The 13,455-nt window shown below is 34.5% G+C and overlaps 1 protein-coding gene across 1 annotated transcript; it reads right to left on the bottom strand.

Annotated features, from left to right (window-relative positions):
• Positions 1–4: 4 nt before the first annotated feature.
• Positions 5–11,534, bottom strand: LOC124174741. Its single transcript, XM_046554168.1, has 10 exons — positions 11,095–11,534; positions 9,578–9,736; positions 8,613–8,777; positions 7,691–7,861; positions 6,473–6,581; positions 6,009–6,168; positions 5,270–5,408; positions 3,996–4,151; positions 3,731–3,895; positions 5–2,901 (listed from the first exon to the last, which is right to left on the bottom strand). Exons 1-10 carry the CDS (start codon positions 11,171–11,173, stop codon positions 2,621–2,623), a joined length of 1,584 nt encoding a protein of 527 aa, XP_046410124.1. The 5' UTR covers positions 11,174–11,534; the 3' UTR covers positions 5–2,620.
• Positions 11,535–13,455: the final 1,921 nt, after the last annotated feature.

Below are 13,455 nucleotides of genomic sequence, written 5' to 3'. Positions count from 1 at the left end.
TTCGTCACCATGAAAAGGGAAGAGTCTGTCACTTTGTCCGACAAACTTCCGGGATGAACTCGAAAACGGCCGAGTGAAAAATTTGAAACTGATAGGTCTTGGCAGCTAAATGAAAAAGTTTTGAAAGAAAAATTAGTAATAAAAAAAAAAATTCATACGATTACTTAAAAATGAATTATATAAGCTGGGAAAAATATAGTCGTTTATTTAGAACAAGTATTTAGGAGAAAAAAGTATATGTTTGAGGGTAGAACATTGAAAGTCGATTTATTTCCCGTAAAACCGGAAGTTCAAATTGAACGGGACATTACAATTTTTCATGCCTATTGTTTCCGAGATCATCCGACATCCAGACATACATTTTTCTAAAAACCTGTATTTCGAATTCTACAGGTTCGAAAACGTAAAGATTTCTTAAAATTAGAAAAAGTGATATTCGACCTAATCCAATACTTATCTTATAGCACGAAAGGTGATGAAAAAATGAAACAAATAGAAAACAGCGAGATATCAGTTTCAGAAAATTTTTCAAGCAATCAGAACTCTCTAATTAGGTATAATTAATTATTTGTGAATTCTCTAATCATTTTTACCTCACTAAAATTGAATTTTGATCAATTTTCCGATGAATTACTAGCGCGGGTGTTCATTATCAATTCGCGTATATGTCACGGAAAAATTATACACAATACGGCAATCAAAATTGCTTAACATAAAACTACATAGGCAATATTTTGTAAAAATATTTATATCTGTAGCATCGACAATTTCCATATTATTCATCGTTTACAGGATTAATGTAACTAGAATTTTTTTCTGGTCATGTATGTTAAATTTTTTTTTCTTTCTCGCCACAAGAATTACCGCGTGTAATTTATCAAGCTTACATATAATAATAATAATAATAATACCCTAGTTCCTACATTACTTTGATTCATTCTTGAACAATTCCCATCGTGCGGGAAACGATTGAAATCCCAATATCAGTGGTAATTTAAATATTAAATGTGTAACCGATAGTGAGAATCTTAAGCCAACAGCGTCACATGTATACCGAACAGTTAATTACACGGTACCTGATGAACGGTTTTACGCTAGTTGTATACATAAAATGACGGGGCTTTGAATGGAAGAAAGAAAAAAAAAAAAAAAAAAAATAGAGAAGAAGAAAAATAAAAAGTCGTACACTTCAAGCAATTTTGCATTCGTGATGTTATCCGCGTTTATCGCATTTAATTAACAATGTTGCGAATACTTTCACGCATATGATAGTTGTAGTTATAGTTTGCTTTAGGATTATATAATATCGGATTTACGAGGCGCTGGATGCCTTTTGCAAATAAATTGAGCGTCTATGTTTATATACACTGCGTAGAAGATAGAAAAAAGAGGAATCAATATAACTATGCGTATATTATGTTAATTTTAAGGCGCACGAATTTTGTGATACCGAAGTACTTTATTTATTTAATAAAATTATGGTAAAAAAATTTTTGCACCGTGTATGTAATTGCCACGACTTTTGCACTTTTTCTTCTCTTTTAATTCAACAGGATTGTTTTTTATACACCTTGATATTGGAGCAATTTTATTTATTCAAGTATTTCGTGTTGCACGAGGTTTTTTGCGGTATATAATCTTGCAATACGTGATGCGATATAATTTTCAGTTCAAAATAGTATCGGTAAGTCAGTTATTTCTTTAAATCGTGTATCATGGTTTTTCCACTTTTAACTTTTTCCAACTCTCTCACGTGTTGTGCGTTTATTTATACAATAAAACAGTGAAAATACAGTTTCTTTTGTAAGTGTATTAAGATTGAAGAGAAATATCGTCAGTTTAAAAAAACGTTAATAATTTTATTTACGTATTATTATTTTATAATTTATACACAAGGATTTGGAAAATCATCAAAAAATTTTTGCCTCGTCACAAGTCAAATAATATAGCGAAGTATGGTGTGACACAGAATATGACTTTCATGCAATATTCACTTGAGAATAACGAAGCTAGGATTTATTTTGATTTATGTTTTATTTCTTTCTATATTTTCGAAAAAGGGATAAATCACTGCGTACAATTCTAAACTAATTCATTCATGAAACTACACTTTACAAATATCAATAATGTATATTCGCATGTATACCTATGTATAAATATTTTCCTATACCATTAATGAAGTACATATATTATCAGGTAACGCGGGCGTAATTTTCCGCTGATAACAATCCGTTACGTAAAAAACATCTTCATTCCGGACTTAAATGTGCCGATTTTCGCGAGATTTTTCTCACCTCATTGCGTTTTTCATTGGTACATATTAATGAGAACTAAAAATATCGTATTTATATCGTTTTTGAGGACTTTTTACGTGCACGAAAATTTTTCATTTTTTTTTTCTCTCAAACGTAAATCCGCTTTTCACAAGGTTTTCACTTCTAACTGCAGTAAAAAAAAGTAACTATTGACGATATAAAATTTAAATCTTTTGCCTAAATTTTCGAGATTCACCGGCTTATCTGCTTAGATATTTTCACCCTTGTTAAAGATATTCTTTCGGAATAACGGATCACCATTTTCAAAAGAATAAATAAAATCCCACCAAGTTCACCGGTTGCACTTATGAAGGAAGTTCCATGTCTTCAGGTTTTGCGATATTGAAATCCAGCATTTCATCGGAGGTGAGAAATCTGACGTCGCTGTCTTCGGAGAGAGCCGATTTTCGCGAATTTTTTTTGTAATTATTGCGCACTTGTAAGACAGAAAAGATGACGAGTCCTGCACCAACGATCATAACTACTGCGATGCCTGCAACTATCGCAATAATTCCTGAAAGCGAAAACTTCCGCGGATCTCGACTTGATTTCTGGGCGTCTACTTCTTCACTCGAGACGGTCACCGCTGCAAAATTCGAAAAAAAAAAACAAAAACTGCAATGAAACATATTCACAGAAATTTCCTAGAAATATAGATTTGCGAAACTTTCTGTATTTTGTTTTGCAGGAAAGGATTAGTTAATTCTGATAATATCTGAAGGATTTTTAGAAATTCGCGTTATTTCAGGATATCAAAGAGACGTTTAAAACATAAAGCGGTCGTATGAAGTTAAAAATCGAACGTTGCTGGATATTTTTTTTAAAAGACTTTCTGATAATCCCAGAAGATAAATTAAATTTTGAAAACGTATATATGATTTCCACGCTGAGATTCAAAGAGTCTGCGGTGTTGGAGCAATATGGCGGCTCACTGAGCGAACAGCTGATTCCTTCAGCCACGGTTTTAGCTAAATCGTACGAATATTGATGGACAGAAATTTTCTTGCAAGCGGTGTCTCTTTTGTTTTTTTACGCTAAGTTGATAAAGAGTGAAATGTACGCTGAAAAACTAGTTTTTTAATTAAATACGATCTAGTCAGTGTTGTGCAGTTAGAGTCATTAACACGAGCAGCACGCGAATCTGCTAATACACGTTAATCGAATCGAAAAACTTATGTTTTGTTCAGTCGAAATTCGATGTCTGTAATTTTATAGTCTTCTGATCTCAACGAAGCTACAATCAAATTTCACTAAAATCCTCTGATCCTGCATTCTTACGAATTCCAGAATCTTTAGAGATCCTCGTCGAATTCGAGATAAATTTTCGTAGGTCTTCATCGAATTATCACTCAAGATGCACAACTTTCAAGTCTGTGAAAAAATTCTCAGTCTCCCTGAGGAGATGTTTTGCTCACCCAGGGTTTGTTGAGTGCTGCTAGGGGTCGGTTTCTCGCTTGTCTTATCGTCCAGCCATTTTGGCGGATTTGGATCCAGGCCGTCCTTGGGACTAATGGGAATAGGAGCGAAGGAAAACGTCTGCAAACCTTCTGTAATCGAGGTACTGATATCGTCGAAATCAGCTGTTTCAGAGGAAGAAAAAGGCACGAAAACGGTGGTTAAGTTTCGTGATTAATACTGTTTTTCAGGATCAAGTTTCGAATTTGGGAGCGACTGACTTACTGAAAGAAAAACAGAATTCATCGTAGTCAGGACAGCAGTTTTGTCTATCCATGCAGAACAGGTCGCACTGGCAAACTTCGCTGGAATCAAGCGTGGCGTTGAAATATGTGCACTTTCCGTTACAAGTCTGCATCGAATTCACGATCTCCACTTGATCTGCGAATAAATAAAAAAAAAACCGAGCTTGGCACAAAGCTAGTTACATTTTAAGGAAAAAGATGACAAAATGGTACACAAGTTACACAGGAAATGCCTTGTGTACGATATTTATGAGGTATTTTTTTGACCTGCTTCTTCCAATCGTTGAACCCAAATTTGTAACTAAATGAAAGAATTTTTCGACATTCCTCGTACATAAGGCAATAAATATACTTTCTGTGTGGAAAATTATGTAATTGAGAAATATTTTGGAATCCATGTTCATGCATTCTTCTTTTAACTTGCACTAACAATTAGTTGGGATTGGTTGGAATATCTCGAATCCATTCCGCGCAGCACGCAATATTGCAGAAACATTGGTACAATATTTCCGTATTAGGTACAGTCGTAGTAAGAATATTGAAAGAATATTGCACAAACATTGTTAAAACAATCTCACACGAAAGGTGGAGTTGAAAGGTTGCAAGAATATTGCATAAACATTGCTAATATAATTCTACATTGTAATTGTGGTAGAAATATTGCAGGAATATTGCATCGACATTTCTAACGTAATGCAATTGCATCTGCAATGTTCCATATTGCAGAAAAATTGCGCCTTGGCGTGTCCCGATTATTTAAATCGTTACAAAGGAGCATCGGTGCATTTTTTCTGCAATATCTTGTGCCCGTGTATTATCCGCAGAGTAAGAATTCACAATTTCATTCGGCTTCGTCACCCGCCAAGCAATTAAATAAGATTCATTAAAAAAAAAAATCCATTGCTTTCATCTCTCGCGCTGTTAGAGATGGAAATTTACTAATTTCTCTATCACTGACAAACTCGATACAGCCCAGACTGTTTTTTGGCCTTGACGTTTGCTGATATATTCGCAATCAACAGGAAATTTGTGAAAAGATAGAGAGTCCGTGAGAGCTGAGTGCGTGGGTGGAGAAACACTCTGATTGCTGTTTGCGCGTTACGTAATAATAAAATTAGTCAAACTTTCACTCCTTCCCTTCGAAATCACTCAGCAAATATGGTTAAGCTCTGGTTGCAAATCGATGAAATTACTAATTACCATTCTTGTGAATAAATGTTCGTAAATCACCAGAATTATTGGTTCTCTACTCACCGTTATCATCGTCACTTCCTGGAGTCACTTCCTTCGTCGTATTCAGCTGGTCCGTGCACGCATTTCCCTGCAGAATCGCTACATCGTCGATGGCAATATCACTCAGATATCCTTGGCCTCTTACTCCCTCTATGATTATCTGTTGTCAGAGGTAGAAATTTGAAAATTAACTCGTGACATTTTGAGAATTCAGAGCTAAACTTCAATTCACTTGTAATGAACATCGTGTCAACGAAATATTGAAACTTTGCGGTCGGATTTTAATGCCAGTTGAAACATTGTTTCTTGAATTGTTTCACGTTTTTTATATCAACTGTTTGGTAAACGATAATTTTTATTTTTTATTTTTTTCCTCTCACAAACCACGTTGCAGAAACAAGCTGTCCGAACAAACCCGTCGCAGACTTCTATAAATTTTTCTACGTATATTTTTTCGTTTCATTGTATCATCGACCTCATATAATTAAGCCCAGTTTTGCATTTTCGTTTATTCCGTAAACGAGATTGATATATTTCGGCAATTTTTTTCCACAAAATCGTGGCACATGTCCAAATTATCTGTGAATTTAGTAGCGAAGTATAAATTGAGCTGCTTTGCGAGAAAAAAAAAAAAAAAAAAAAAATGTTTACTTCTTTACCGAAAAATCGTGATTGGACTTAACGGTAAGAAATACTTGATGGAAATTCTTTTTAAACTGTATATTTAAAGACTATTTGCAACGGAGGGTTGAGAACTGACCTGAAAATTGTCTTCAACTTTTGGCAAGTAAAAGAAACCGGGCCACCACGCATTACCCTGATTTCCACTTTTGGTGAACATCAATTTTCCAAGTTTCGTTTCACCTTCAGCTTTGACAAAAACGTTCAGTGTGCCGATGGTACGTCCGTACATGTGGTACCTGATGATAAAAGAAAAAACGAAAAAAAAAAAAAAAACAACTTATCAATATTTGCTAAAATTACCAAACCACGAATGATTGATTGAAAAAATTGATTCATCGTTCGTTTACCGACCACCGTTGTTCAATATTGTTTAAAGATTTCCTGCGGTCAGTTTTTGACGCCATTTTACGGATAAACGTTGCTAAGGACAATCCACACATGGATAAATTTCAAACGACGTACAACAATGGCATGCAGCAGAATTAATAAATCCGAAGGATTCGTCAATAATGAATTAGTCAATCAAGTTGTGCTTATTACCAGAATGAAAAACATCCTGCTTCGGTCAGATTGGAACTGTAAAGAGGTGACACGATTCGTGCAGTGTGGTTTTCTGTTCTCCCTGACGCCTCGGTGTACAAGTAATAGCCTGGGAAAATAATCATCACATTGTCAATCTCACACGTGTCGTTTTTTTTTTACATGTCTTGAAACATTCCGCAGTAAATTCGGATTACATTGCTTGCATTAAAAATTTAAACGTAACAGTAAATTAGGAAACAAGGGAATAAAGTCGAAGATGAAGATCTCATATTTCCCGCAAATGCGCCAAGAAGGAATAATATGCTAATTTCGTCCCGCGTTTCAGGTCAATAAAGTTAACTTTATGATTGAGTCGGGAATAAAGAAGTTATCGCTGGTTCAACATTTTTCTTTGTTTTATTTTTTAGGGGGGTTCACATTTCACAATTGCAAAGTTTCTTCAAAAACTTTTGAAACTGAAAATTTCATTATATTCTGTTTCTAATCATATTGTTTTTGAGGGATAGCGAAGTGTGCGTTGTTAGATTATTATAGTCAAATTTACCTACAGTTATATTAAATTAGTCTTTTATTATCTGTAAAGTTGATATTACGAAGCGTAATAACCAAGTCAATATGAAGTTTTTGTACTTGAATTTTCAGACAATATATTTCATTACACTTGGGTGTAATTTGGAATTGGAATTTTTCCAACATTGTTAGCAAAAATACTTTTACCGTTGAAATGCAGTTTCCTTGACATATTTTCCCGTGTCTCGTGAGCCGTTTTTTTTTCTCATACGACGTTACGCATCGATTAAAGTTTCAGGTAAACTTTTCGATAAAGCTTTGCTTTATCACAGTATAAAAAGTGTATTATTTCAATGTGAGCTTTGCAACAAAAAGCATGAATTTCGATCATGCGACGTCATTATTTCTGGATTGCTTTTATCGCATAGCCGCTCATAGCAGTTTCATTTGATATTTAATTTTGCAGTCACTTTCAAAGTTGAACTGAAATAGTCGATAATTTATTCGAAATGTTGCAGAACGAAAGCTTGAAAAATTCACACCTCGACGTCATGAATGATTAATCATCGTGGCAGAAGCGCAGAATATCAATACGATTCATTAATGGAAATGATTGTCAGAAATTCAAAATGAAAATCCGGGATAAATTATAATTTGAAGGGGTTTGTTCTTGAATAAATTATAACGCCTGATATTTTCCCTCACCGTTGTATCCTGATCCGAGAGTGTGATCGTGCGAAGGGCCGGTTGGTATTTTCGATCTCCCGGTGCGGAAATTGTGCCTCGTCCAATCGAAGTCGTGCATAGGATCTTGTTCCCAGGAGCAAAGGTCAGGATCATCGAAATTGCAACTTGTCGGCGGATTTGTCCTTGTGTCTTTTTTTTTGGAAAAATTCAATGCTTAGACAGGGGGATTGATGAAAAAATGGGAGAATATGTAATTAATTTCCAAGATTTTAGTCTTACAAATTTACCGATTTCGGTAGAAATTGTCGCGCATAATTGAGTGGCAAAAAATGAGTTTCCCGCGATTATTCGCAACGTTTAAAAAACAAAATCGACTCCCCGATGATAACTAACAATTTAACGGTATCTTGAATTGTAAATTCATTTCAGAGTTTGCATTTCCTCTAAGTTTGGAGTTAATTAAAGAGCTGTTTAATTAACCTGCCAAGTTTCATTAATGTAGCAATTTTTTTCTATTAGATTCATCGACACTCTCTGTGTCTCGTAATTTTTTGAAGATGATCATATGTTTAGCAGCCGATTAATTCCGTATCGCTAAGAAATTGAATATTCGACGATACAAGCGTGACGAAAAACGATGAAAAATAAAAAAAAAAAATAAACAAAATTAAATCATGATATTAAACGAGATTTTTCACACGCATAATGTTAAAGTATCTTTGAATGAAAAATCGGTATTCAAGCTTGTCTTCCAAATTCTCGTAATTGTTTTTTATATGATTTACCAATTTTACAATTTAATACTTAAATTTTGCAACAACACGAGGAAAGAAGTATTGATATTCGACTCGTCGAACCTGCTTAAATTAATTCGAAAAATTGAAAATTAAAAATTGTTCCTGAGCATCAACTGAAGAAGATGGATGAAAATTCTACTAACTTTTGCATGTTGGCGCTGTGTCGTTCCATGCTGTACCGGTGCAGAATATTTCCTTGGGACCCTGCAGCTGGTAACCCGGCTCACAAAAGAACATTAGAACAGCACCGGATTCCTTTTGCACCATCAAACTGTTCTCCGGCTTCTCGATCGGTGAGCACGTTGTTTCTGAGTAAAAATACAGCGCGGTTGATAATCTTCAAACCAGACCTAACGCTTCGAAATCCTTGTCATTGTTCAACGACGAACCGATGATAAGTTTATCAATTTTTACAGAATTCTTCGCAGGCCGAAAATCCGACCGCTAATCCATTTTACGAGATCGTTCAATTTTTTCACCCGATTATAATCGAACAATTTTATTTTCCGCGTCGGTAAAACGAGAAACGGATTCGTTTAATTTTTTTTTTTCACATTTCGGACGAAAAAGAGACAAAAAAAAAAAAAGAAAGTTGACCGACTTTTTTTTGTTGCCAAATTGATTGTTATAATTGAACACAATTTTCATTTTTTGCATTCACGAAAGAATCGAAAAATGTTCGTTAAACGAGGTTGATCGATTATCAACCTGATTGAAATTTAAAAATTCCATCTGGCACACGGATGAGTGGAAAAAAAAATGTATAAAAATAAAATAACTTGGTAAATAATCATACCAGATTATTCAATTTCGTTCGTTGATGAATGAACAAAAAAAAAAATAAACAAATATTGCACCGTATCGTTCGATTTACAATTTCGTTATGATTGTGAAATTTCACTTCGTGCATCGATTAAAAACGTATAAAAAAATCCTCCTAGATATTTGGCACTCCGATTGTTATTGAAGAACTGTGTTATGCGCCATATCAAGAAAAAAAAAAAACCAAAAATATAAAATCTAATCAAACAAACAAATGAATAAGCAAAACATTCATAGAATGAATGAAACTTTGGTTGTCGGAGATAAAAATTGTCGAGATACTTACTGACGCAGATTGGAGGCGTAAGGTCCAATCTTTCTTTGATGCAAATTGCGTACTTGTTTCCTATCAATTTAAACCCCGGGTCGCAGTAAAATCTCACCATTCTTCCTCGCGGCTTCTGACGCATTCTCCCGTTCAATATTTTTACCTCGCGACATCGGGCTAAATTCGATTATAAATTTCATTAGCTTCATACAACACGCAACAAGTGAAACATTGTGTTTATCGTGTGCCGTTGAAAAAAAAAAAAAAAAAAAAATTTTCAACCAATTAAAAATGTCTGGAGGATTAGTTTTTATTGTATAACTTGTTTCGATTTTACTTGTAGCTTATAGTCGTGAAAGATTAATTTTTTTTATAAACTTTTTTAACCGGATCTGGAAACAAATTCCCGAGAACAATATTTCAGAATATTTTATAGTTTCTGAATGAAAATTCTAGAAGATTCCAAGCACCCTGAGAAAATTTGAGAAATTCTTGTTGACTCAAATTACTTTTATGTATTTGTAAGGAGAAATTTCCGCAAACCTAAATTATACTTTTTTGAAATGTACGACAGGAATTTTTTTCTATGCTGAATCATTTTTATGATCTATAGATTTGTTGAATAAATTTTTAAGAAACTTTCGATCGTTAATGGCAGTATTTATTTTATTTTTTGCAAAATTATTGACTGCAGCCTGAAAACGTTTAAGATTAATACCGTAGTGTTTTATCGATTTGCTGAGAGTGTTAGTAAATTCCGTGAAAGTGAAGGAACTTATACCAGAAATAAACAGAGTTTACAATTACTTTGTCATAATTTTTGATAAATTTTTCAAAAAACAATGCGAAATATTGTTTCATCAGGGAATAACCGAATCTGAGTGACTAATTTTTCATTTCTTTTGATTGGCGAGCACTTGAATTGATTTATGAAAGTGAAATTAAGTTCCTTCCAAACCCGTTGGGAATGAGGCAAAATAATCTGAACAGCGGGGAAATTTTCAATGTTCAATCACCGATATTCTTGGTTTGATTTGCGATTTCACGCAGCGGTGAGAGCGGCAGAGTTTACTCGCTGAAGTCATGAATAATACAAAAAGAAGGGTATAAATTTGAAATTTTTAGCTGTCGGTGTATTTAATTGATTAAATGTAAAAAACTCTCGTGAAAAATGAAAGCACAACGTTTTTTTTTTCTCCTTATTTTTCTTAAATACCGATCTAGAAATGTATTGAGAAATTCAGGATCCAAACTCTGTATTAAAGGTGAATTTTACGGAGAAATCGAAGTGAAATAATTTTTCGAACACATCGCTTGACAAACACATTTTCAGAGATCGTCCAGTATTTAAAAAATGTACGCAAGATCTCAGAAATTTTGTCAAACATATTCGAGTAATCAGAAACGGATGAGAAATAAAGATCAGAGTGTACGAGAAGATTTTTTTTTTCCGACTTTCTGGAATTTCATAGAGATTCGTTGAGAAAAAAAAATATTGCCAGAAGTGTAGTGTAAATTATTTTTATCAAACTCACATGGAACCTGTAACGAATCCTCGACGTAGAAACCAGTGATAGTAATTAAAACACTGCAGATGAGAACGGAAAACTTCATTGTTCAAAGGCGGTTTATCTGGAGTAGCGTTTTTGGCACATAACAAGTTTGAGATTCACTCAAAAAACAAAAAAACAAAAAATATCGCGAACTCGGTCTGCGCTGTAATCGAGTTGAAAAAATACTCTGAGAGTTCGCGATTCGATGATAAGTTGGCAAGGTTTCGAATTTCTTGTATCGTAATATCGATTTCCACGTGACAAGGCGCCTTCGATTGCCAAGCGGCAAAAGTTACGCGGAGACAATTAAACCGAGCGAGTCTGAACTCCGATCGAGTAATTGCAGTCGCTTTGGTGCCACGAGCCTGATTCTTTTCTCGGCAATAATACGCGGTAGAAATGGTCTTTGTAATCGGATGAGTGACGAGCTATGAATGACTTAAATGAAGGGGTTGGTCCACATTCGAACGTAGGCGGGCTTCCAGCTTCCGGTTATGCTGCGCCGCTGAGATTCATTCTTATCTTTTTCCGCTTAACTATCTCGGACGAGTTAGTTACCATTGACGCAGAGTAGTTTTAAAAAAAACCGGGGGTGCCTTTCGGAGTTAATTATCCCGTGGTCGAGAAAAATAAAAAATCTCGTCGTTATTCATGTTTTCCCAGAATTCCAGAGAATTCTTCCGAAACTTAATTTTCGGGCGAAGATGTGAAAAAATACGAGTTCTTGCGATTGTCAATATTTTTAACCAAATCGAGCTCGAAGTGAAAATCGAACCCGTTGATAAAAAAAAAAAACAAAATTCATATCTTATCGGTACTTTATTTTGTATCGTAAGTATAGAAAAATAAAAATATCTCATTCTAGGGTACAGATTTTTGGATGGAATTTAGGAGTGTTTAGGATACAGTTGAAATCGATTCTTCTGTTCTTCCGACATCGATCTGAAAGAATTCGGGGTCGTTTGTAACACAGAATATCTTCATTAAGCTGTAATTCTGAAAAGTATAAAAAAAAATTGCAACAAGTATGAGGGCGTTTTTACAAATTTGTCAAAAATTCATTTTCCTCCTAAAATTTTCTCAATTATCTCTTTTGACAGTTTGGATTTTGTTTCCATATTTACAGATTCGAAAAAAAAGAAATAAAAAATGTACGAAATCGACGATCAAGTAGTTATCTAAGACGATTTAGAAGTGATTATTTCTATTGTAACCAATATTTTGTAAGGTTGATATGATTATTTTTTTTTAAATCGATCACTTGCCAAACAGTTGTTTTTAGAAATCTGAGACAAATTCGAGTCTAATATAACGCTCGGCACCGATCTACGGTTATGCTACCAAGTCTGGTAAATGAATTTTGAAATTTTCCACCGAATTCCTCTAAAAAAGATTTTTAAAGAATTCTTATTCCTTGCCCATTAAATTTTTTTTATCTAGGAATTCTAACGCCCAGGCGCGTCACTCCTGACAGCAAACCTTGAATACACTTTACTACCACACGAGATAACTGCAGACCAATCTGACGAGACCAAGTGAAACACACGTCATTGTCCTGGTGAGACAGCATTTCCTGCGGAAATTTTTCACTCAAATGTTAATGCATTAAGGACAATCGATGTTCGAAATAGATAATCGAAAAACCAACTCCTTGTTATCAACAGCAAAACTAACGGAATTGTGCGACGTAAATATCACAATTTATTTACGCTCAAACTCATCACGCAGATGTTAATTTCACTGGTGAATAAGTCGTACAGAGTGAATTCCTAACGACTGCACGGACCGTCGTCTGCTTTAGTTTAATGCGCACGCGCTACGATCCGAGAGCAACTGTTTGCCAGGGTGACCAACCGTCATATAAATCTAGAACGACTGTTCGCCGCGATCTATGTAACCTCAAAAATTTTTACGGTTGTCGATGGCATTTGTCCTCAACTCACACCTGACAAAATTTTTTGGGGTTATGTACGTCACGTAGAACTATTCTCTATTATGAAGAAGATTTATCTTGACCTTGGAGATTTGTTGATTAAAGTTATTCTTGGATATGAAGGTCACAACTCAAAACACTATTTATCGTGTTAACGTTTCGGCCCTGGTGGGGGCCCTCCTCAGAACAATTTTATTTAAAATATCTGTCACGGACAAAAAATAAAAATGATATACAAATAGGTTTGACAAAGTAAGACATATTGATGTAACTTTTATGCAAAGGTGTTGAAGAAGTATAAAAGAGTATTCTCTATTATGATTGGTTGCCCTGGCAATTGTTGCACATGCGCATTAAATTTTAGCAGTCGTTAGGAATTCACCCTGTGTATATACGTGGTTCGACTTTTT

Source organism: Neodiprion fabricii, chromosome 2, assembly GCF_021155785.1.
Source record: "Neodiprion fabricii isolate iyNeoFabr1 chromosome 2, iyNeoFabr1.1, whole genome shotgun sequence".
Taxonomy (NCBI): Eukaryota; Metazoa; Arthropoda; class Insecta; order Hymenoptera; family Diprionidae; genus Neodiprion; species Neodiprion fabricii.
Note: the sequence above shows the minus strand (reverse complement) of the source record. Positions and strands in the feature narration are given on the sequence as shown.

Excerpts from the sequence above, each read along its gene's own strand:
- LOC124174741 (XM_046554168.1), bottom strand. The coding sequence starts at position 11,173 with ATGAAGTTTTCCGTTCTCATCTGCAGTGTTTTAATTACTATCACTGGT. Across the intron at positions 6,169-6,472 it reads GCAGGATGTTTTTCATTCTG|GTACCACATGTACGGACGTA; the intron begins GTAATAAGCACA and ends TTTTATCATCAG. Across the intron at positions 5,409-6,008 it reads AAGTTGAAGACAATTTTCAG|ATAATCATAGAGGGAGTAAG; the intron begins GTCAGTTCTCAA and ends CTCTGACAACAG.